Source organism: Anolis sagrei, chromosome 5 (genome assembly GCF_037176765.1).
Source record: "Anolis sagrei isolate rAnoSag1 chromosome 5, rAnoSag1.mat, whole genome shotgun sequence".
Taxonomy (NCBI): Eukaryota; Metazoa; Chordata; class Lepidosauria; order Squamata; family Dactyloidae; genus Anolis; species Anolis sagrei.
Window position 1 is genome coordinate 89,777,848 of NC_090025.1, and position 26,217 is coordinate 89,804,064.

General features: G+C 43.9%; 1 protein-coding gene across 13 annotated transcripts in view; it reads left to right on the forward strand.

Moving 5' to 3' along the window:
- PPFIBP1 (PPFIA binding protein 1) overlaps window positions 1–26,217 on the forward strand; it is a 218,219-nt gene that overhangs the window by 160,893 nt on the left and 31,109 nt on the right. For all 13 annotated transcript variants that reach the window (XM_067468858.1, XM_067468860.1, XM_067468861.1 and 10 more), the window contains 5 exons: window positions 6,561–6,717; window positions 16,738–16,879; window positions 21,957–22,085; window positions 22,691–22,841; window positions 25,975–26,086. In XM_067468858.1, coding sequence (XP_067324959.1) covers window positions 6,561–6,717; window positions 16,738–16,879; window positions 21,957–22,085; window positions 22,691–22,841; window positions 25,975–26,086 — 691 coding nt within the window. The remainder of the gene's footprint in view (window positions 1–6,560; window positions 6,718–16,737; window positions 16,880–21,956; window positions 22,086–22,690; window positions 22,842–25,974; window positions 26,087–26,217) is intronic.

Here is a 26,217-nt window from a genome sequence, read left to right on the forward strand (position 1 = left end):
TCATCAAGTTTGCAGATGACACCAAATTGGGAGGGATAGCTATACTCCAGAAGACAGGAGCAGAATTCAAAACGATCTGAACAGATTAAAGAGATGGGCCAAAACTAACAAAATGAAGTTTAACAGTGACAAATGCAAGTTACTGCACTTAGGCAGAAAAAATGAAATGCAAAATACAGAATGGGGAACGATGTCTGGCTTGACAGCAGTACATGTGAAAAAGATCTTGGGAGTCCATGTGAACAAGTTAAACATGAGCCAACGATGTCATGCGGCAGTTTAAAAAGCCTATGGGATTTTGTCCTGCATAAATAGGAGCATAATGTCTAGATCCAGGGAAGTCATGCTACCCCTCTATTCTGCCTTAGCAGACCACACCTGGAATACTGTGTTCAGTTGTGGGCACCGCAATTGAAGGGAGATGTTGACAAGCTGGAATGTGTCCAGAAAAGGGCGACTAAAATGATCAAGGGTTTAGAGAACAAGCCCTATTAGGGGCAGCTTAAAGAGCTGGGCATGTTTAGCCTTCAGAAGAAAAGGCTGAGAGGAGACATGATAGCCATGTGAGGGGAAGGAGGAGGGAGCAAGCTTGGTTTCTGCTGCCCTAGAGATTAGGACATGGAACAATGGCTTCAAATTACAGGAAAAGAGATTCCACCTGAACATTAGGAAGAACTTCCTAACTGTGAGAGCTATGCAGCAGTGGAACTCTGATGGAGGCTCCTTTTTTGGAGGCTTTTAAACAGAGGCTGGATGCCATCTGTTGCGGGTGCTTTGAATGCAGTTTTCCTGCTTCTTGGCGGGAGGTTGGACTGGATAGCCCATGAGGTCTCTTCCAACTCTCTGATTCTATGGGACAAGAGTTCACAGCCATGTCTCATAAAGCATTAATCTGAAACATCATGATTATATTTAGAAAGTTGTGGGAGCTTTCATAAACTTTTAGTTATGAAGCCCCAGATAATTGTCTGAACACAACCACAAATTCTAAAAACAGTGAGATGCATTAGTGCCCTTGTATTAACCTAAAATGCATACTTACAGTCCTGCTGCCATCTCATGCTTGGTCGGTGGAGCTGGGGGGATAGGGCCTTCTCAGGGAGATTAGACAAGCCCCCACACTGTCCTCCTTCCATAGGGGCCTGAATACCTGGCTATTCAAACAACCTTTTGAGAATGTCCAGTCCCAAGTTGATCTATGATTTTGTTATGCATCCTTGCACTTTATCCCATGCCCTCTTCCCATGGTTATAGATGTCTACTTTCCACATTCCCCGGCCTGACCATGTTTACATTAGCTATCGCCACTGACAGAGGTGTGCTCTTTTATTCTGTTTTATGTTGTTTTTACATGTTCATATGCTTTATTCAATTGTATTTTATATTGTGTTTTGTGTAATGTTTTCTTTTAGACACTTTGTGCTTTGTGTCAGCCATCTGAGTCCCTTCGTGGAGATTATACTTCATAGAATTATTGAATTGGAAAAGACCTCGTTGGCCATCCAGTCCAACCCCCTGCCAAGTAGCAGGAAAATTACATTCAAAGCACCCCGTCAGATGGCCATCCAGGCTCTGCTTAAAAGCTTCTAAAGAAGGAGCCTCCATCACACTCTGGGGCAGAGAGTTCCACTGCTGAACAGGTCTCACAGTCAGGAAGTTCTTCCTTATGTTCAGGTGGAATCTTCTTTCCTGTAGTTTGCCACTGTTCCTCATCCTAGTCTTCAGGGCAGCAGAAAACAATCTTTCTCCCTATGACTCCCCCTCACATATTTATACATGGCCATCATGTCTCCCCTCAGCCTTTTCTTCTGAAGGCGAAACATGTCCAGCTCTTTAAGCCGTCCTCATAGAGCTTGTTCTCCAGACCCTTGATCATTTTAGTTGCCCTCCTCTGGACGCATTCCAGCTTGTCAACATCTCTCTTCAATTGTGGTGTCCAGAATTGGACACAATATTCCAGGTGTGGTCTATCAAAGGCAGAATAGAGGAGTAGCATGACTTCCCTGGATCTGGACACTAGACTCCTATTTATGCAGGCCAAAATCCTATTGGCTTTTTTTGCCGCCACATGACATTGTTGGTTCATGTTTAACTTGCTGTCTAGGAGGACTCCAAGATCTTTTTCACATGTACATCTCTTGAGCCAGGCATCCCCCATTCTGTATCTTTGCGTTTCATTTTTTCTACCTAAGTGGAATATCTTGCATTTGTCACTTTGAACTTCATTTTGTTAGTTTTGGCCCATCTCTCTAATCTGTTCAGATAATTTTGAATTCTGCTCCTGTCTTCTGGGGTATTGGCTATCCCTCCCAATTTGGTGTCATCTGCAAACTTGATGATCATGCCTTCTAACCCTTCATCTAAGAAATTAATAAAGATTTTGAACAAGACTGGGCACAGGACAGAACCCTGTGGCACTCCATTCATCACTTCTTTCCATGTTTGCCCTCCTCCAATATGCTGGGACTTCTCCTGTTCTCCAAGAATTCTCAAAGATGGTTGCCAGTAGTTTTCAAATGACTTCCACTAGTTCCTTCAATACTCTTGGGTGTATTTGATCTGGTCCTGGACTTGAATTCGTTTAGAGCGGCCAGGCATTCCTGGACAACTTGTTTCCCAATTTGGGGTTGGATTTCCCCTAATCCCTTGTCCAATCCATCTTGCTGAGGTTGAAGATGACTTTCTTTTTGTGAGAAGACTGAGGCAAAGAAGGCATCAAATAGTCTGCCTTTTCCCTATCCCCATCCTCTCCTTGCAGAGACCCTATCGCCTCCTTGTTTTTTCTTTTTCTACTGATGTAGGCAAAGAAGCCCTTTTTAAATTGTTTTTAATGTCTCTGGGAAGCCTGAGTACATTTTGCACTTTAGCCTTGGGAATGTTTTCCCTACACGAGTTGGTTATTTGTTTGAATTCTTCTTTGGTAATTTTTCCCCTTTTCCACTTTTTGTGCATGTCTCTTTTGAGTCTTAGCCCAGTTAGAAGTTCTTTGAACGTTCATTCTGGCTTCTTTGCACTTGTCTTATTTTTTCTCTTTGTTGGCACTGTTTGCAGTTGCGCCTTGAGAATTTCAGTCTTGAAAAACTCCCATCCATCCTGAACTCCCTTGTCTTTTAGTACCAGTGTCCATGGAATGCCGCTCAGTATTTGCTTCATTTTTTGCTAAAGTCCAGAATGCAGGTTTGACTTGTCTTAGTTTCAGCCTTCCTTTGTATCGCAAACTGCAGGAGCACATGGTCATTTGCCCCTAAGGATCCGACCACTTCAACTGCATTGATCGGGCCTCCACGTTTGTTAGGATGAGATTGAGAGTAACCAATCCCCTTGTTACCTCCTTTACCTTCTGGACCATAAAATTGTCTGCAAGGTGAGGAATTTGTTGGACTTCGTACTCTTGGCCAAGTTTTTTCCACCAGCAAATATCAGGATAGTTGAAATTGCCCATGACTACTATATCTCTTCTTTGTGCCTGTTTGGTCAACTGTTGACAGAAAGTTGCATCGAGTTTTTCATCCTGGCTTGGAGGTCTGTAGTAGACACCCACATTAAGATCTTATTTACTCCTGTTTCCCTTGATTTTTTTTTGAATAATTTTATTGGGGCTGTGAAAGGGGGTACATCAGTGGTGAAAATAGCATTTACTTTTCATAAAATCGAAAGTATCCTAGACAAAAAAAGGGAGAGGAAAAAGAAAAGAATAGAAAATGGAGAAAAAGAGTTGAGATGCAAGTTAAGTTTCCCCTCCTCCGTATCCTATTAGCTCTTCTTCCTCCTCCTGTGTCTAGTGTTCCTCTACAGAGTTTTGTGGTTGGCGGGCATTGAGGAAACTTCTGATTAAGGACCTGTCTGTCCTTAACTTCTGTTGATTTCTTAGGTATTGTGTTAATCTGTCCATATTGATTATATCAAGTATCCTGAGTATCCACTCCTCTGTTGTTGGAGAATCTTTAGACTTCCATTTTTTCATGTATACTAGTCTTGCCACAGTAGCCATATGAAAAAGTAGGATGTCCTTATTTTTATCTATTTTGAAATCTAGCATCCCTAGAAGATAAAACTCTGGTCCATTTTTAGGCCTAAGATTGATTGTGTTGTATCATGGATCTTCTTCCAATTTGTTTTAACTTTCTCACATGTCACATAGGTGGAAAAAGGTTCCTGTATTAGTTTGACATTTTCAACATTTATCAGAGAGATTTTTATAACATTTCACCAGTTTGCTTGGTGTGATGTACCATCAGTACATCATCTTAGTCCAATTTTCACATAAATCATAGGAATTGATTCATTTTATTTTAGTATTCCAAATCTTTTCCCAATCTGAGTTTCTAATGGCATGTCCAATGTTTTCTGCCCACTTCGTCATGCGTTCTTTTATTTGATCTGTGAAAGAGGTTATAGCCCTCAATATCTAAATTCAAGTGTTAAGGAGTCATCCCACCAGGTTTCAGTGACATTATAAGTGTGAGCCCCTGAGGTCTTCCCCAGAGCTATTTATTTGGCTGGGTGGCCTTCTGTCGGGGGTGCTTCGGATGTGTTTTTCCTGCTTCTTGACAGAATGGAGTTGGCCTGGATGGTCCACCAGGTCTCTCCCAACTCTAGGACTCTCTGATTTTATATTCTTCTCTTGCCTTGGCCAGTTTCCCCCTTTCTTTCTTTGTTCCTTCCCTTCTTCTTCCATTCCTTTCCTCTCCCATCCCTGCCTCCTTCCCTTCCTTCCTCTTGTTTTCCTTCTTTTCCTTTCATTCATCTTCTTCTCTTCACCAATCCTTTTCTTCCTTTCTTCTCTCCTTTCCCTTGCTTTTCTTTCTTTCTTTCATCCTTCTTTCCTCCTCCTTTTCCTGGCCATTATATTCTTCTCTTCCCTTCACTAGTCTCTCCCTTCTTTTCTTTCCTTCCTCTTTCTTTGCTTCTACCTTTCCTTCCATTCATATTCATCTCTTCTCTTTACCAATTCTTTTCTTTCTTTCTTCTCTCCTTTCCCGTTCTTTCCCTTCCTTCCTCCCTTCCTTCCAGGGCAGTTTATAAGGGTTTTTAAAGCAGTTTTGGGGGTTGTGAAAAGGGGGATGTGGAGCGGAAGTGGGGGAGTTTGCATCCTCCCTTCACCCAATGGGTGAGGGGGAGGGCAGTGGGCAGCCGCTCATGCAGCCAGGCTTGTCTTGCAATCCTCCGGTCTTGGGGGAAGGGTTGCCTGGTGACCACTTGGGCCTCATGGAGCCACTGTGGTGGCTCCAGCTGCTGCCGGGGCTTGCCTCGCCAAGCCTCAATGCCCTCCGTCGGGCCAGGCCTTCTCCTTCCTTCCATCTTTCCTTTCTTCAATCCCTCCCCTCCCCAAAAGAAAGAGGACTCTGCCTTCCTGCATGGAAAGGGACTCCATAGCTAGGTTTCTCTTCTCTCACAATGGTTGGTGCATTATTCTTCTCGCAAGCTTTTGCGCATGCTCTGTAAGGTATTTTTCTTTTTGGGGAGTTTTAATTTATTTCTCCTTCATTTTTAAAGGGTTTTTTTTGTTTGAAAGACATACATTGGATTAGTATGTGTTTTGCTGCCAAATTTGGTGTCCATTTGTCCAGTGGTTTTTGAGTTATGTTAATCCCAGAAATGAACATTACATTTTTATTTATATAGATTGTGCTTTCAGTACTTGGTCCTTGTTGTGTTTGTGCAATCCTCCATTTAGCCCATTGACGGTTCCCTGACATTGTGGGTAAAGTTCTGTTCGCAAGGCTGTTGTCCCTCTCCCCCAGTGTGCTTAATGAGGTTTGTGAGTCTGTGAGCAAAAAGGTGTTATCCTACTTGTGTGAGATGCACTCCATCCCTTGCCATCCTCCTTGAAAAGCAGGCCATGGTCGAGGAAGCCAAAGCATTCCTCCTGACACCATTTTCTAAGCCAGTTATTGACCTGTATTATTTTTCTGGTCCTTGTAAGGGCCATATCTTATAACTGAGAGGAGGGATGAAAAGACCACCTGTACATTACACTGTTTTAGCTTTGTTCCAAGAGCTCGAAAACCATTTATGATCTTTTTAAAAGTATGCCTAGCAGTATCATTGGTTCTTACATGAATCAACATGAGGGGGTGTGATGGGGCTTGAGGAACCTGGTGAGCCTCTGAGTGACATGGTGTATTTTTGCCCCGGGGAGGCAGCATGACAGCATGGTTAAAAACTTGTCATGCTTCCATGACAGCTTGGTTAAAATCATATGCTAAAATTCCATGGCATTTAATACATTTTCTTCAAGATTTTAGTGATAATTTTGGAATGTACATTTGACTCTTTCTTTATGTTCACACTTTACGAGAAACCTTTTAAAAGCAATTTAGCACATTTTTAGAAAACGTTGCAAGGTATGGGTTGTCATTTCCTTCTAAAACAATTTCTTTCTTTAAGCTTTTCAAAATAGTTTTAAAATGGTATTTTCATTCATTCAATTCATTTTCCAGTACAGCATGCGAACACCTCTGTTGGATTTTCTCACTTGATTCTCACTAAAGCTCCACACACTAAGGCCACAGTATTGCAGAGTGATGTTTAAAACTTCTCTTTTCCCAATGAATCAGAGCAAAATGCCCACCGATTGTAGCAAATACGGGACCCTCCCTTCCAAATCCTCTGGAGAAGAAGATGCCTTTGGAACCCGTAAAGCCCGGTCTTCATTTGGGCGAGGCTTTTTCAAGATCAAAAGTAACAAGCGGACTGCAAGTGCACCTAACTTGGGTATGTTCAGTAAAGGATCTTTTCATGGTAAATATGCCACCTGATAAGCTGGTGGGGAAGAAGTAAGAGTTGTCATTAAAAACATGAAACATGTTGAAGCAGACACAGGGTAGAAGGAAATCTCTTGTGTTTAAGTTCTGATATTTTTTAAAGCTATGAACTAGTAACTTGGCATGCATATATAATGTGAATAATGTGTCTCATGCATGAGGTGGCCATGCAGCATTTCCACTATAAGAAGGTAGGAATTCATCTGAAGATATCCTTCTACTTCGTGGTCTCTGTGAAATCGCACATACGGTAGCAATTCTCGCACATGCGTAGCAGCTCGAACCCTATAACAAGCTCTCTATACCTTTAAGGCTATGGCCCCACCCGTCCTCCCCATAGTACATATAGGACACAGTTGGGGCAGTAGCACCAGTTCTTTTTTCCGCGTGCGCAAGCAGCAACGTTAGGAACCCTCTCTATTTCAGGGGTCCCCAAACTACGGCCCGCGGGCCGTATGCGGCCCACCAAGGGCCTTTATCCGGCCCGCGCGGCCTGTCCTGGCCTGTGCAAAGCCCCTCGCCGCGCGGAGTGTCCAAAGCCCCTCGCCGCCGCCGCCAATGGCGTCTGCTCTGCTGCGCTTCTCCCTCCACAGGCTTCTCCTTCCACATGGGATGGAGAAGCCTGTGGAGGGAGAAGCGCAGCAGAGCGGGCGCCATTCCTCTGTAACAGACGATCCCTGGTGGCACGAATGGTGGAGGCGGCGCCGGGTGGGCGTGGCCAGGCTTCCAGGCCGGGAAGCCAGCATCGCTTGGCCACGCCCACCCGGCGCCGCCTCCACCGTTTGCGCACGCCTTCCTTGCCACCAGGGATCGTCTGTTACAGAGGAATGAATGGCGTCCACTCTGCTGCGCTCTCTGTTCTCCGTGGGAGAGCAGAGAGTGCTTCTCCCTCCACAGGCTTCTCCCTCCCGCGCTGCTCTGGAAAGGTTTGGCCCAAATCTATTGTTGATGAGGTTCAGAAGGCTCTTTGATTGTAGGTGAACTACAAATCCCAGCAACTACAACTCGCAAATGTCAAGATTCTATTTCCCCCATACTCCACCAGTGTTCCCATTTGGGCATATGGAATATTCGTGCCAAGTTTGGGCCAGATCTTTCATTGAATCCACAGTGATTTATGGAGGCAGGTGAACTACAACTCCAAAACTCAAGGTAAATGCCCACCAAACCCTTCCAGTATTTTCTCTTGGTCATGGGAGTTCTGTGTACCAAGACTAGTTCAATTCCATCATTGGTGGAGTTTAGAATGCTCTTTGATTGCAGGTGAACTATAAATCCCAGCAAATACAACCCCCAAATGCCACCAGTGTTCACATTTGGGCATATTGAGTATCAGTGCCAAGTTTGGTCCAGATCCATCCTTGTTTGAGTCCACAGTGATCTCTGGATGTAGGTGAACTACAACTCTAAAACCAAAGGACACTGCCTACCAAACCCTTCCAGTATTTTCTCTTGGTCATGGGAGAACTGTGTGCCAGGTTTGGTTCAATTCCATCGTTGGTGGGGTTCAGAATGTTCTTTGATTATAGGTAAACTATAAATCCCAGCAACTACAACTCCCAAATGACAAAATCATTTTTTTTTTGAGTGAAGGACATGGTTGTTAGGTATCCAGTGGTTTTTGAGTTCTGTTAATCCCACAAACGAACATTACATTTTTATTTATATAGATTTATTTCCTATATTTATACCCTGCCCTTCTCCCCCTGAAAGGGGATTCATGCTTACATAAGCCAAAAACCACTTTCAAAAAGACAGAAAATAGAATGCTATCCTCATTTTAATTGGAACTATTTTATCTCCAGAAATGCTAAAACCATGCTTTATGTTCAGATTGTAACAATAAAAATACATCATGCATATCAGATATTTACATTACAATTCATAACAGTAGCAAAATAGGACATGTGCAGTGTGCCTAGGAATTTGGTCATCGTTTTTTTAAAAAAAACTATAGTCCGGCCCTCCAACGGTCTGGGGGACAGTAATCCGGCCCCCCGTTTAAAAGGTTTGGGGACCCCTGCTCTATTCCATTCACTTATTCTGGTTTTGACTCAGTTTGTTTGACTACTTTTTGGATTTATCTCAACTTGGATTTTTGGACTTTGACTTTGGACTGTTTTGACTACTCTTGTTTGCTGCCTGCCTCGACCTGGACTGTATTTGACCATTCTCAGTTCATAGAAGTGCACTGCTTGTGGGGGAAGTTTCCTGCTTCTGACGAGCACACTCTGTGCCTTATATGTTTGGGGGAGTCTCATAATGTTCAAACTTATGTTGTTTGCCAAACTAATTCCCCAAACTAGGAGAAGCCGGCAGGGACGTTTAAAGGACTTACTTTATGAGGTGCTCCTCCCCGCCGCCTCCCCACGCCGAGCGGCTTTGGAGCCGCCGCCGCCAGCTGTGCTTTCCTCCACTACGCCTCCGGCTCACTCTGCTTCCTTGGCAATGCCGAAATGGCGCTGCTCAAAGTCTCCACCTGGAGCCTCGCCTGGCAAGGCTTCCAAAGAGAAGCGGAAGAGGGCGACGGCTCCTGAAGCTGCCATTGGCGTCCTGGCTCCGTGGGCAGAAGAGCATGGGTGGAGCTAAGGCCCTGCGCCAGAAGTGCAGCCTGCGCCAGAAGTTCTACTTATGCTGAGCCAGCACGCGCGCTCCGAAGAGCTGTGCAGCTCACGCGCACTGGGGTGGCCTTGCTCCCCTTGGAGGATACAGCCCCCCATGCGCCAATGCTCCCTGGCCCTGCCCTGCCCTCCTCGAGGGTAGCAGTGGAGGAGCATGGAGCCAACAGTGTGGAGCCTGCCTCTATGGGAGTTTTGCCTCCACAGCCCCAGGAGGAGCGACAGGACCATTCTCCTCCTCCATCAGCCCTTCCATCAGGGCCCCGGCTGGGTTCCAGGTCAGGCTTTTTTGGAGCATTTTCCTGTTCTCCTTATTCCCAGAGCCCATCTGTGTACTTACCTTCATATGAATATAACACTCCACCACGATCTCATCATCAGGTGGTTCTGCCTGTGCATGATCAATCTCATCATGCTAATAGGCGCATCCAGCCATTACCTTCTGAATACATCCATTATTCTCCTACTGGCAGAGTGTATTATTTTGGCCCTCCATGTGAACCATCTCATGAGCGCCAAGTATCTAAGCGTTGGCACTAGCTCTACCTGCTGCAGCAGCCTTGGTACCACCACCGGTAGCAACAGCTGCTTCATCAGATCATGATTCTGATTATTCATTGGCCTCCTCGCATGCCACTCCAAAGTCTCAAACCATTTCTGAGGATGCAGAGCCAGCCACAAAGAAAGACATGAGTTCTTCTTCTGCTTTGATGACTCGTTTGACACAAGCCTTAGATATGCCAACCCTGAAAGTTCCAGATGTTGTGGAAGATCCACTCTTCCCTTCAGAGCAGCAGAATGAGGATGTGCCTCCAGCATCAGCTTTGCCTTCACCTCCTTACTTCATTAAGTTGGCTAGACAGCCTGACCTTCCACTAGCTGCAGGGCCTCCTGTGTCCAGACGCTATGACACCATGTATCGTACCTACCTTGCTCAGGCACAATGGATGGCAAGGCCATCTAAGCCGAATTCTGTGGTGGTTGATGTGCACCATAGCAAGAATACCAAGAAAACCCTCACCACGCCCACCGGATAAGGATGGCAGGAGAATGGAGGCCTTTGCAAGAAGGTCCACACAGGAGGAGGCTTTGTGGCACGCCTTGATCATTATGGAGCATACATGGCTTGTTATCAACATTTCTTGTGGACAAAGTTGACGCCTTGCCTGGATCTTCTCCCTCCAGACCAGCAAAGCCTGCCTAGAGCATACCAGCAAGAGGCCCTGCTCTTAGCTAGGGCACAAAAGGACATGGCCAAATGTACGGCAGAGATGTCTGGGAGATTTTTTGTGACTGCGATGTGCAGACACGCCTGGTTAAGAACATCAACCCTTTTTGGTGCAGGCAAGGCTCTAGCAGAGAAACTGCCTTGGCATGATGATACTTTGTGTAATCCGGATACGGATTCCAATCTCAAAGAGACGCAAGAGGTGCGGCAAGCAGCCAACAAGTATGGCTTTACAACACCATCCTCTTCTCAGTCGAAGCTATGATGACAGCCACCTCCTGCTACCACTCGTCGCTCCTATACAGGACAGTGGTCCTTTCCACGAGCACATTCTCCATCAACAAACAGGCAGTCCCAATCAGGGAAGTCTCAGCAGACTGGTAAGGGGAAGCCTCAGTCCAAGCCGAGACGCCAGTTTTGACAGCTCATCGTCTTCCTCTTCTTCTTTGAGCACAACCCCTGTCCACGTGGTGCCACGGTCTTTGGGTAACCCTTCACCTTCGTCCTGCACTACTCCCACACAACCATCCCCTGTGGTTTATTTTGGGGAACAAAGTTCCTGCCGAAGTGGCACTTCATCACGATGGATGCATGGGACCTGGATGTAGTCCGCAGAGGCTACGCCATTGAGTTTAAGTCCGCCCCAAAGGTCAGTCACATCCGTGCCACTCATATATCTGAGGTTTTGTTGGCGGAAGTGCGTACCTTGTTGGAAGAGGGAGCTATAGTGCCCCTCCATCCATCTTTTTTTTCCTCAGGCATGCTTTTCAAGGTACTTTCTTGTCTCCAAGAAGGACAGTGGCCAGCGCCCTATTTTAGACCTGAGAGGCCTTAACAGGCACATCCATGCATGCCGCTTTCGTATGGTCACACTTTTCGCTCTTCTCTTTCGGGGAGCCTGGTTTGCAACCATAGACCTGAAGGATGCCTACTTTGACATTGCCATTGTATCCGAACACCATTGTTATCTGGCATTCATGATAGGCCAGAATGCTTTTTTGCTTCGGCATTTCAACTGCACCGTGGGTATTTACTAGGTGTATGGCGGTGGTGGCGGCACCTCTACACCTCCAGGACATCACGGTGTTCCCCTATATTGATTATTGGCTTTTGATTGCCCAAACCTGAGAAGATCTTCTCTGGGACATAGATACTACGTTATCTCTTTTGCAGGACCTGGGCCTTGTTGTCAATCAAGCCAAGTCTCATCTGAAGCCGACTCAGCATATCCGTTACATCGGCGCCATCCTGGACTCCATGGTCTCACGAGTGGTCCTGCCAGAAGATCGTTATCAAGTTCTTCAAGCACTGATTGTTCACATCTTGCACAAATGCAAGGTGCCAGCCAGTCATATTAAGTCGCTCCTCGGCCACATGGCTTCCATGATGGCAGTGACCCCACTGGCACGTCTTCGGCTGCGACCACTGCAGTTTTGGTTTCTTCACATCTTTCATCCTCTTCATCACAGCCCTCGCAGGATCCTCACTGTCCCGGCAAGTGTCCAGAGCTCCCATCGATGGTGGCTAAGCCATGCCAATGTCCCCGGCAGCCAACTGTGTCACTTACAAAAGATGCCTCTATGCAGGGCTGGGGTGCCTATTCGGGGGATCTTGTTGCTCAAGGCCGATGGTCCCGGTAAGAAGCCATGAATCACATCAACTTTTTGGAGCTACTTGCTGTCTTCAAGGCGCTCAAGTCCTTCGAGTTTTCCAGCTCCTTACAGACAACACCACTGTTGGCTAGTATGTGAACAAACAAGGCGGCACCCGCTCCCGTTCACTGCTCCGACTTACGTTGGCCATATGGGACTGGTGCATTCTCAGGAACATCCACCTCACTGCCGTTTATCTGCCGGGAGAGGATAACACTCTAGCCAACCGGCTCAGCAAGCATTTGCCAGCGACACACGTCTGGTCGCTGCATCCCGATGAGACTGGCGCTCTCTTCCGCAGGTGGGGCCGGCCCACCATCGATGTCTGCATCACCACAGAACCTGTATTGTGCCAGATGCCACGAGACTCTCGCTGAGGCTGTCTCTGAGACGCCCTCCAGTACAGTTGGCATGGTCCCCTCCTTTACATATATCCTCCGGCTTCCCCTCCTGACGAGGGTCCTGGCAAAGACAGACGAGGATGATGCCATGGTGGCCTTGCCAACCATGGTTCACCTCTCTCCTCGCCAAGTCAGCAAGGGAGTTCACACAGCTAAGCGACAGGCTGGACCTTCTGTCCTCCCACTCCAGACAGATGCTCCATCTGGATCTCCATTACCTCCATCTGACTGCATGGCGCATCAGGGCCCGCAGCTCTCTGCGGTGGTGACAACTATTCTTAATGCGGCCCATCGGGATTCCACCAAGACTTCCTATGCTGCCAAGTGGAAGCGTTGCTCTGATTTCCTCAAACAGCACAATGCGGATCCCTCTACTCCGCTGTTGTTGGAATTCCTGGCATCCCTAGCAGTGGCTGGGCTAGCTTACTCTTCTATCAAGTGTTACCTCGCAGCCATTCTGGCATATTGGAAGGGGGTGAACCTTCCATCTTGTTTTCGAGATCCACTTGTTCAACTTTTTTTGCAAGGTTATAAGAGCATTCGCCCACAGGTCAGACCTCCACCTCCAGCTTGGCAGCTTGACCTGGTCCTCTCAGCTCTGCAAAGTCCATCTTTTGAGCCTATATCCTCGACTGATTTCGTTTACCTTTCCTGGAAGACTGCTTTTCTTGTCGCTATCACATCATTTCGCAGAGCTGGTGAACTGTGTGCGCTCTGCGCAGACAAGCCCTATATTAGGTTCCACGCAGACTAAGTTGCTTTTTCATTTGTCTCAAGACATCATTTTGCCTGCTTTTTTTCCTAACCCTTCTATGGATCTGGAACGATCCCTTCACCTCCTTGATGTCAGGAGGGCTCTTGCTTTCTATTTGGATAGGACAGAATCCATTCGGAAGTCTCCGAGACTTTTTCTTCAGTACCGGGCCAGACACTGCAGACACTGTTTCGTCCCAGCTCCTTTCAGCCTTGATCAAGTCTCCTATATGCTTGGCATATCATATGACCAGGAAAGCTCCTCCGGCCACAATCAAAGGCCACTCCACAAGAGCCATGGCCTCGACAATGGTATATCTCAGTGGTGTGCCACTTGATGAAGTGTGCAGGGCGGCAACCTGGGCCACTCCATTGACATTTGCCGCCCATTACAAGTTGGACATCCTCTCCAAGCGGCATGCCTCTTTTGGAAGAGCTGTCCTATTCTCAGCGGTCGCATGACGCCCGCCATCCAGGTTATGTAGCTTGTCAGTCTACCATATGTGCGATTTCACAGAGACCACGAAGTAGAAATATAGGTTGCTTACCTGTAACCTTGTTTCTTCGAGTGGTCATCTGTGAAATACGCACATCCCCACCCTGCCTCCCTGCTGAGTGTCCTGCCCCAGTGAATCTGCCGCTGCACGGCAGAGGAACTGGTGCTACTGCCCCAGCTGTGTCCTATATGTACTATGGGGAGGACGTGTGAGGCCATAGCCTTAAAGGTATAGAGAGCTTGTTATAGGGTCCGAGCTGCTACACATGCACGATAATTGCTAGCACGTGTACAGATTTCACAGATGACCACTTGAAGAAACAAGGTTACAGGTAAGTATCCTACATTTTTGGGCCTCGGACCAAATGAAATTGTTCAAATTCGGGAGACTGGGAGGTGCACAATCCTAAGTCTCAGTCTCACCCTCTCTGTAGTCCATACTAAACTCAGGATCTAAGACCTAGCCATACCCCTCCCGGTTGCTTCTCTTCCAATCCAAACCATCCAATTACATGGGATGGTACAGGAAAATGGAGGGTTATTTGTAACCAATGTAGAGGAGCTTCATATTTATACTGTTCTTTTTTTGCGCAATACTAGGATTAATTCACTTTGTCCCTTCGAGGGCACCCTTTCTTTAGTAAAAAAAAATTGGGTTTAATGTGGAAGAGAAACAGTAGTGCAGTAAAACGAGGTTCCTTTTATAGTATGGCTGTGTGTATAAATTGTACTGTATATATGTGTGTACGAGTGAATCTCATGTATAAATTGGGTGTATTTTTGTGGTCCTGACTATGTTCAGGAGAGTTTCTGCAATACATTCATTTCCCAACCTGAAAATATTAGTAAAATATAATACTAATATTGTGCTATGCTAATAATATAATATGTTATATGTACATATAACTTGTAAGCCACTCTAAGTCCCCTTCAGGGTGAGAAGGGTGGGATATAAATGTTGTAAATAAATAAAACTCAATCAACCCAGTGATTCCGTCCATGAAAGCCTGCGACAACGCATTATATACCCTTAAATCACAGGTTTTGCTTTAGGATCATTTTGGATCTCCATATACATTTATCATAGAATGGCAGGAGATAAGATAAAACCATAAAAGAGACAATTTGGTATTGGTTAAATAATACATTGATTTTAATTGAATTATATGTTCGAAGTTTCCAGTAAAAAAAAACATATTGATTGATACTAGGCATGTGCGATCCATTAAAAATGGTTTTAAACTACTTACAAAAATAGGGGACACTGGTGCTTCATTTTTTAAAGTATTTCAGAATTTTTAGTGGTAAAAAATTCGTAACTCTAACAAAACTTAGGAATCTTCATAATTATTTCTGCTTCTTGGCAGGGGGTTGGACTGGATGGCCCGCAAGGTCTCTTCCAACTCTATGATTCTATGACTATTATTTTGTTAATGGTGTTTGCGCATGCACAATTGGGAAAACATCATTGTCAGTGGGGAAAATTCAGGGGCTTCTCTCTCCCTTCATTTTTTGAGCTATCCGGGTGAAATTTGCTACAGTGGTAGAACACATTTACCACTGTTAGCTCACCAAATTTCAGAATGTTTGACTTATTCACGGAGTTTTGGCGAATTTTGAAAGTTTTATTAAAATAAAGAAAATCTATTCCTGGTTTGAAAGTGTTATTTCCTGTTTCACTCTATGGTCTTTACTTTGAAAGTAGTTGTCCTACTCCAGAAACTTTGTTTTTGTGGTAGAAACTATGTTAAATTGGTGGAGACTCAACAAAGGAAATGTGCTATAGGGTGGTGTCCCTTGCACAAAGACAAAGTTTTTGCAGTGTAATACATTTTTGCCATGTTTTTATGACAGGACCAATTAGGAACTGCCATTTATAACCCAGGAAGAGAAATCATAGTTCAGACACCATCAAGGGATGTGTAGACTTACCCCCTTCTTCTGGGCAGGCACCATCCAAACTCTCCTGACATCAATTTGCTTCCCCTATTGAGTTGGAGGAGACCCTCAAGACACATCCATATACATTCCTTTTTTTTACAAACCAACAGATTGGTTTAGAGCAAATCAATTTATTTCCCTAAAAAGCAACAACAGCAATCACCTTCAATATCAGTCTGTCTTTATGACTCACACAACCACATAATTTCAACTCATTTTATCATTAGACTGACTCTAAACGGCTAGCTGGCTGTCCTCCACAGTGCCTTCCTTATGACAATGGTCCAAAGTAAAAGAACTTTATGGCTTTGCCAAAGTTCCTTAATGCTTGCTTACTTTAGTCCTCTTTGCAGGCTAGATTCAATTATTTTATTTATTTTATTTCCAGTAATTCTAAATGGCAACTGCTGAGGCCACCCCTCACTTGGGTCCTTCAGCCTCATTTAGGTCCTAAGCAGCTTTGCATTCTGGGAAATGTAGTTTATCGCAAGACCTTTTGCAATTGTCTACCATTGGGGTCCTAGCCTTCACAAACTATAGTTAAGATGGCTGCGATTAGTCACGCCCAAAATCACGACCTTTGGAGACATCCATATGTTACAGAACATTTATGAAGAAACAGATAAGTGATTCAAATTCTAACCCCTCTCCCATCTTTCCTGCATGTCTTGGAAATCACTTTGTATGCACAAATTTAACAGATTTGATACAAGTTCCAATTGTAATCCAAACTTATGCACATGCCTAATTGATATGTATTTCACTTGATTTAACCTCAATGAACTGACTACTAGCCAATGTTATTTCACAAACTGGAAATGGGCACTTCAATTGAATCTATAGATTGATGTCAATAATTGAGGTTTTCTTTTATTTCAAAGTGGAGACAGAAAAAGGATCTGCAGATCATTTAGATCTGGCTGGCTTGCCTCCTCGATCTAAAGGTACAGTCGGTGAGACTTTGACTCCGCCCTCTCCTGACTCCAAAAAGAAAGCCAGAGGAATCAAGAAACTGTTTGGAAGGTAATTTTACTAAATGTCATATGGGAATTCATTACGTTCCTTACTAGGGTCAAATTTTGGGAAGAAAAGTGTTCACATCAAAAGTTCCTTCAACTTGCTGGAACCCTTCCCCACACCTCCAGAACAACACAAAATGCAATTTTTGAAAAACTGCATAGGTATTTGAGAAATTGTGTAGCTTTGCTGTAAAAATCTATGCTTTTGTTTGTTTGACTATTACACAGACCAAATGTTGTGTAGCAGGAAAAGAAACTCAAGAGGCAGCTTTTACCAGTTTGACTATTTTATGGTTTTCTTTCTGTGAGGAAAGCTGTGCAGTTTCTGGAAAATAATGTATTTGGGGGGAGGGGGGAACTGTGCAATTTCCTATTTTAACACCAGGGCTGTTTAACTGACTCTATCCATCCATACTAATAAAAGTAGTAAAACAAGGGTGCCTATTGGCTCCACCAATCTTTAATCTATATGTGACCAATATAATACCTGCATTCTCAGGGCCAGAATTTTTCCACCTGCAGTAGGAGCCACAAAAATTTCCATTCTATTATATGCTGATGATATGGTGGTAATCTCACTCACCCAAATTGGTTTGAGAAGCCTGTTCTCTAAGCTCGGCACATATCAACTATAACAAAACAAAGATAATGGTGTTTGGGGAAAAACCACTCAATACAGTTGGATCATCAGAGGTCACCAAATTGAATGATTCTGGGAATTTAAATAACTTGGAATCGCTTTTATCGAAAATCTATCTTGCAAACTCAGTAGAGAACACACTAGAGCAGTAGCTTTGAAATCTGTTGGAGCAATCATCAGATTTTACAACACTGCAGGGGGCCACTTAGTTGTCCCAGCCCTAAAAATATTTCAGAGTAAAGTTATAGCCCAGAATCTGTATGGTGCCAATATCTGGGAATGGAATGATTCTCATGGAGGCCCTTCAGAATACATTTCTTTAAAAACTGTTGAATCACCCACCGGGCACTCCTGAAGCCTTGGTCCAAGCAGAGGTTGTTCTCCCCTCTATTAGATCTTGTGTTCATTTTACCATATTTAATTATTGGAAAAGATTCGTCCGTTAGGATTCTCCACATGGGATGCTTTGAACAGATAGTAAAATGTAGAGCCTGGAATAAAAGATATCAGAAGCTGCTCTCTATTTGGAACTCGAGAGAAGCTCCATTAATATTTTTTAATCACAGTGTTCACCAGGACAGACAGGCTATTAATAATTCCAAATTTTCCAACTGGTTTAAATTGTATGAACTTGACCATGAAAATACCGTTTATCCAACATTTCCAAAAGTTTGGCAAATCTTCACAGCCCTTTGCTTTCAAAGCATGCCTATAGCAGTAATTGATGGCAGATACTCAGGCACCACTATGGTGGGGCCTCGGAAATTGTGGATCTGCCTCATCATTTGTTGTCCTGTCCTTTGTATTCCGAGCTAGGGACTAAAATTCTGTTGTTTGTTTTACAATCCAACATGGTTTCAGAAAAGATTTTATATCTCCTTGCTGACTCAAACCCTATGATTACCCACAAGTTGAAGGTATATCTTTTTGCTCTGGTTGCACAGAAAATCTGGGCAAGATTAATTTTTGACATTGCAGTCGACTGTTCTGGGGATGCTTTTACTTAATCATGATGTGGCTGTTTCTATCGAAAGTGTTTCTTGTTTAAATTTTAATATTATCTAATCCTACTTGGTTTTTACCTATAGAAGTGCAAATTCATATAGTATTTTATGCAGTGTTTTAAGGCTGCATCTTGCTATTGATTTATGTGGAATTTAATGATACTAATGAGTTCTATAGTATTTTAACATTGTATTTTGTATTGTATTTTATAATCTGGTTTTTATGTATTTCTTTATCTGTTCTATTTGTGAAAGACATATTGTCTAAGCATTAACTAAACTATTATTATTATTATTATTATTATTATTATTATTTCCTTAGTGTTCCATCATCGCAGAGGGCTAAAATTCTGAGTGCACTAACATCCTGGGGCGAAAATCTGTCACATTGTTCTCAGTATCACAGTTAACATTGATAAAGTTGGATGGAGACAACTTTTGGTCTTGTTTTACAACAAGGGTTCTCAACTTTTTCAGCTGCTTAGCCCTTTTTGAAGCAAAAGCTTCTTGTGGAACCCCAATAAATATGTGTATATTATATTATATGATTTATTATGTGTCAGGTTGGCAAACTTTTTGATGCATTGCATTTTAAAAATTTGACAGACAGGCCGGGCCAGTGGCAGATGGATTGAGAGTGTTTATGTGAACTAATTGGGGGGGGGGGGGGGGCGTGAAGAAATTCCTATGCACACTGCACATATCTCATTTAATAATGGGGCCATCCATTCCAACCCCCTTCTGTCATGCAGGAAAAGAGCAATCAAAGCACCCCCTGAGCGGTGGAGGGAAATAGCGTTTTTGGAAGGAAGGAAGGAAGGAAGGCAGGGGGAAATGATCTGGGCGGCAAGGAAGAGGAGGAAAAAGGCTTTTGGTGGAAAGGAAGGTGGGAGCTTTTAACAGTGAAGGAGATGGATAGAGGGGAGGAGCAAGAAAGAGGAATAAAAGCTTGAAGGGCGGGGGAAGGAGGAGAAGGGAAGCACAGTGCCGCTCAGTATGCTTCACAGCTCCAAGAGTTCAGCGGAGCAACAACAACAAAACTTTATTTATATACTGCTCTATCTCCCCAAGGGGACTCAGAGCGGTTTCCAAGTAACATGATCAATACATACAAAGAAAACAGCATAAACATAAAAAACCACATTAAAAACCACAATAGCACATATATTTAAAATAATCCTGCCTGTTCAAGGCAGTTTAAAAGGCCAGGCCGGGCTAGTGCAATTTTAGAGGGCCCGGGAAATTAGGTAGACTCTATGGCTGTACATTTCCAGGGCCTAACATAAGAAAGTGACCTGAGTAATTGGTAGAAAAAGATATGGCCAATTTCAACAGTATGGCCAATTTCAACAGGGCAGAGCTAGAACTAATCATTCTCAAAGGTTTGTTTAAACCACCAGGTCTTCAGGCTCTTACGAAAGGAGGGGAGGGATGAGGATGTCTTATTTCTCCAGGAAGGGCATTCCAGAGGCAGGGGGCCACCACTGAGAAGGCCCTCTCTCTCGTCCCCACCAACCATGCTTGTGACGTTGGTGGGAGCAAAAGGAGGGCCTCCCCGGAAGATCTTAAAGTTCGCGCTGGTTCATAGAGGGAGATGCGATCACGAAGATAGGTGGGGCCGGAACCGTTTAAGGCTATATAGGTCATAACCTGCACCTTGAATTTGGCTCTGCAACTTATCGGCAGCCAGTGAAGCTGTTTTAAAAGGGGCATTGTATGCTCCCTATAGTTTGCTCCAATAAGGAGCCTGGCTGCCGCCCATTATACCAATTGGAGCTTCCGGGCCATCTTCAAGGGCAGCCCCACATAGAGGGCATTGCAATAGACCAATCTGGATGAAACCAAGGTGTGGACCACGCTGGCCAAGTCAAACTTCACGAGGTATGGTCACAGCCGGTGCACGAGTTTAAGTTGTGCAAAGGCCCTCCTGGCCACCGCTGACACCTGAGCATCAAGTGACAGCGTTGAGTCCAGGAGGACCCCCAAGCTACCGACTTGCACCCTCAGGGGGAGTGTAACCCCGTCAAGCACAGGTTGCCACCCAATACCACAGTCGGCCCCACTACTGACCAGGAGGACCTCTGTCTTGTCTGGATTAAGCTTCAACCTGTTAGCCCTCATCCAGTCCATCACAGTAGTCAGACACTGGTTCAGGGCCTGGGAGGCTTCCTTGGAGTTTGGTGGAAATGAGTAGTAGAGTTGGGTGTCATCTTCATACAGATGGTACTCAACTCCAAAACTCCGGATGACCTCATCCAGTGGTTTCATATAGATATTAAAAAGCATGGGGGATAGAATGGAACCTTGCGGGACCCCACAGGTCAAAAGCCATGAGTCCGAGCAGGTATCTCCCAGTTTCACCAACTGGGAACGACCCTCCAGGAAGGAGCGGAGCCACTGCAGCCATTCCGGAGAGCTGCCCCAGAAGGATACCATGGTCAATGGTATCGAAAGCCGCTGAGATATCCAAGAGAACCAACAGGGACACACTCCCCCTGTCAAGTTCTCTTCGGAGATCATCCACCAAGGCAACCAAAGCTGTCTCAGTGCCATGACCAGACTGCGATGGATCTAGATAATCGGTGTCGTCCAAGAATCCCTGGAGTTGGGAGGCAACCATCCAACTCCAGGGATTCACACTTTAAGAACCACTGTTTTAGAGAAATAAAGTGAGAATAATAACAACAACATAGTTTAAAGAAGAGAAATGTTGGGGATCAGATGCCCATAATTTCATGGCCTACCCCCATATTTTATTTCTAGTTTTTCATCTACATCAAAGAGTCCAGAATTTGAGCTTTGAAAGCCTTCTAAAATGACATAAAAGTATCACTGACAAAAATGACAGTAGACTATTTAATGGTGACCATGGTTGATTACCCTGACAAAGGGGACTTTCATACCATGTTTACTGCCATAATTGCATCCTATGGAATCATGGCACTTTGAAGTTTGGAGTGGCACTAGATCTCTCTGCCTGAGAATTCTAATGCCCTCACCTTAAACCCCAAATCCCAGTTATAGTGTTACAACTGTGAAGTATGGAAGGGCCCACGGCTAATTTTGTTTTGTTGCTCAAATTCTCAGATATTCTTATATAGTATGCAACACACAAGTAATATCATTTTTTGGAATTCTTCTACAATCTTTTCACATGCCTTTTACATCCCTGGACTAGTAGCGATATTGTGCACTGCATTTACATTGGTTGGTGAGAAAACAAATGCGTTTGGAAAGCCTTTGTTGTACGTTATGAATTGGCCCATATCTTTCTCTTCTAGTTGCCATAAAATTTTACAGGAGGTAGTCCTGTTATCTCCAAGGCATTTTATTCATGCTGCACTAGATGTACCATCAGTCTGACTACACAGGGATGTGGTTACACTCCCATATTTTAAACCTCTTTTCCTCTCTCCTCCTTCTTGGGTTTTTCTCAGACTCCGACGGAGCCAATCTACTACTTTCAATCCAGATGACATGACTGAGACTGAGTTCAAGAGAGGAGGAACAAGAGCAACTGCGGGTCCAAGATTGGGCTGGTCGAGAGATCTTGGGCAAACCAACAAGTAAGGCACAAATATGAAGCCAGTATGGGCAGTAAGCCTAAGCATAAAAAAATATGGTTTGGTTCGAATACTGATACTGATAATCAAAGAATCTCTGCCTTCCACATCTAAAGTGGGGTTCCAGATTTTAGATTCCTTTCAAGCACATTTCCACTACTGGAAAGGGCTTACAGACTTGTGGGAATGGAACTGACTCATTTGTGGCATTTTCCTACCTGTTGATCCAGTTCAGAACCCTTTTCAAGAATTTGGTGAGGTGATGCTAATTTGATTTTTTTTATAATAGACAAATTCTACATTTTTCAGGAATAAATTATGATTTCACCTTTACTTTATAGAAACTCAATTTTATCTGGTGCTCATTATACAGCATTATAAATGTAAAACTATACTGAGCACTAATACGAGACCTGTAATGTGACAAATCTTATTACTCAGTAATATTTTGTAATGATATTGGAAATAATATGATGCATGTAGCTCAGTTAAACGACATCTCACTAGAGATGTCGTTTAACTCACCAGGTATCAACATGTTTGCATTTCCTTATGTATCCTTGTTTCTTGTTTCTGACAATGTCTCTCTTCCACCCCCCAAATGATAGTGATTTGGACATGCCATTTGCTAAATGGACAAAGGAACAAGTCTGTAACTGGCTTCAGGATCAGGGTTTGGGTTCTTACATAGGCAATGGAAAACACTGGATACTCTCTGGTCAGACTCTCCTGCAAGCTTCACAATCTGATTTGGAAAAGGTAAGGATCTGGAGGTAGATTTTTCATCATAATTACAAGGTACTTTTCTTGTAGAATGAAACAGTAAATGAAGGGTGCAGGTAGATACATTCAGTTGTCCTTTCAATTTTTCATTCTAAATAAGACCGTTTATATTGATTTTAATTACACTGTGCAACACAATCCCCCCCCCCCCCCCCCCCCCCGGTTATAAAAGTCATTTCTTAATTGGTTCTATCATAAAAACACAGAAAAGGTTTTTAAACTGCAAGAACTTTGTTTTTGATGGACATCGTACAGCACATTTTGCTATAGTTTATCAATGAATATTCCATCAAGTCTCAACCAATTCAACATAGTTTGCAGCAGTCGCAAAAGCGAAGTTTCTGGAGTATAACAACTACTTTGAAAGTAAGTACTGCACAATTAAACAGAAAATATTATTATTATTATTATTATTATTAAACTTTATTTGTACCCCGCTAGCATATCCCGAAAGACTCGATGCGGCTTACAAAGGCCAAGGCCTCAACACAACAACAACAGATAATAACAATACAATGCAAGCAAATTAAAAACATAAGCAATAACAGAAACAAAACATTACACTATTACGCAATAAAACCAGGGCCGGGCCAATGAAGGGTACAGGTTAAAAAAGTGCTGGGTGTAAGAGGTGATATGTTGGGATTCTGGGCAAGTGCAATGTGCAGATAGTCTTAAACTCAATAAAGTGCTTCTGGGATGTAGTGCTGGAGGTTATCCTATTCTGGAAAGGCACAGGTGGAATCGTGAGCAGGGCCTCTCCGGATGAACGGAGGGAGCACGTGGTTTCATACACTGAGATGCGGTCACGCAGGTAGGCAGGTCCCAAACCGTTTAGGGCTTTGTAGGTAAGCACCTGCACCTTGAATTGGGCTCGGTAGGTAAACGGCAGCCAATGGAGCTCCTTAAACAGGAGGGTTGACCTCTCTCTGTAAGGAGCGCCAGTTAACATCCTGGCCGCCGCCCGTTGAACCAGTTGGAATTTCCGAGCCGTTTTCAAGGGCAGCCCCTCATAGAGCACATTACAGTAATCCAATCTAGAGGTGACTAAGGCATGGACCACCCCGGCCAAATCTGCCTTTGCGAGGTACGGTCGCAGCTGGAGCACAAGTCTTAGTTGTGCAAAAGCCCTCCCGGACACCACCGACGCCTGAGCCTCAAGCGTAAGTGATGAATCCAGGAGGACTCCCAAGCTGCGGACCTGTGACTTCAGGGGGAGTGTAACCCCATCCAGCACAGGTTGCCACCCTATACCCTGATCTGGTTTACGATTGACCAGGAGGACCTCTGTCTTGTCGGGATTGATCTTCAGCTTGTTCTCCCTCATCCAGATAGCCACAGCGGCCAGGCACTCGTCCAGCACTCGAGGGGCCTCTTTGGAATTAGGTGGAAATTAGTAGTAGAGTTGTGTGTCATCTGCGAAGAGATGGCACCTAACTCCAAAACTCCGGATGACCTCTCCCAGCGGTTTCATGTAGATATTAAAAAGTATGGGAGACAATATAGAGCCTTGCGGGACGCTGCGAGATTTCTTCCATTTGCGCTCTAGCCCCCTTCTCGTGTGTTTCAACATAGCCAACTCCTCGGTGAACCAGGGAGATGGCCTGTCTCGATGCAACGAGATGGGGCGTTCAGGAGCAATCGTATCTATCGCCCTGGACATCTCCCTATTATAGAGATCAACCAAGGCGTCGACAGGATCGCCAGGCTCCATGGCAGGAATAATATTTTCAAACCAGGAACAGAAAATTTTGCATTTTTTAACATCGTGTTATTGATTGGGATACACATTAGACTCCTTTAAACACATACAATTAGATGTTGTTGCTGCCAGCAGTACTTGAAAAAATACAAAAATTAACAAAATAGTGGTAAAAGTCAATTTGTTTGTTTTATAAATAACAGACAATTATTTTAGGATTAATAATAGCACTGTAGAGGGGCATATTAATTTATCTGTAGCATAAATGTAATGCTGAATGCTTCAGTAACGGAGAAAGATAAACAACAGCAAGCAATTTAAAATAATAAAGCTTAGGGATTTGATAGATTTCACTCAGAATTTTCTAAGCATTGAACAGAGATTTTACTTCAAACTTAGTAATTTCTGTTTAATGCAATTTTGGTGAACCTGTCATGAAATGTGATTGGTTCTAGGCACATTGAAGTTCATGTGAGAAATTAAAGTCCTGTCTATTTGAATGGTTTGCTCTAAAGCAGTGGTTCTCAACCTGTGGGTCCCTAGGTGTTTTTGCCTGCACCTCCCAGAAATCCTAACAGCTAGTAAAGTGGCTGGGATTTCTGGGAGTTGTAGGCCAAAACACCTGGGGACTCACAGGTTGAGAAACACTCCTCTATGAAATAAGGCAAAATGGTTGAAATAGCTATTTTTCATAAAATAAATTCATTACCACAATTTCCCCCAATCTTCACTAATTGAAAAATTGGTACATAACATGGAAATTAAAAGTACAGATCCTCATTTTTGTCTTCACCAGACATGTATGTGAATTTTTTCACACTAAAATAAATATGGGTAAGTGGTGTCCCTAAGTCACGAGCAGCACTTTTTAATTTGTGGAAGCAAAGCAGAAGCTAGTGAACCTAATAACTATTGTTAAGAAAGAAGTTAAGGATTCCCTACAAAGAGCACTGGTTGGTAGTCTGCCTGTAGCATTTTGGGTCCAATGAAAACTGAGAGTTACAAAAATCAAAACAGGAGGCACTCCAATTTTTGGAAATTAATATAAATTGACTAATGCCACATATACTTTATTTTTATAAATGTGCCCAGCAAAGTTGACTGTTATCTGTACTTCAACATCATTTTTTTGGGCTGATGTGTGTTTTCTCGGCTGTGTATGGCCAGCTTCCAGAAGCATTATCTACTGCTGTTTCACCTGCATCTATGGCAGGCATCCTCAGAGGTTGTGAGGATGCCTGCCATAGAGGTGAAACGCGTCAGGAGAGAATGGTTCTGGAAGATGGCCACACAGCCTGGAAAATACACAGCCCAGTGATTCCGGCCATGAAAGCCTTTGAGAACATATCAAATTTTTGTTTCAAATACAACTCTATAAATTTTTTTATTGTTGTTGTCTCTATGTAGGAACTTGGAATAAAGCACCCACTGCATCGGAAAAAACTTCAACTTGCCCTGCAGGCATTAGGGTCAGAAGAAGAGAACAGCCATGGGAAACTGGATTACAATTGGGTGACAAGTAAGTTTTTCCATCCCTTGTTTACCATGTCATGTTGATCCTGTGAGTAGCTCACACATATGCGTGGCTTCTAACACTTGAAGAGAGACTTGTACATGTTTTTTATGTGCAGGATTTCAAATTAAGGAAGC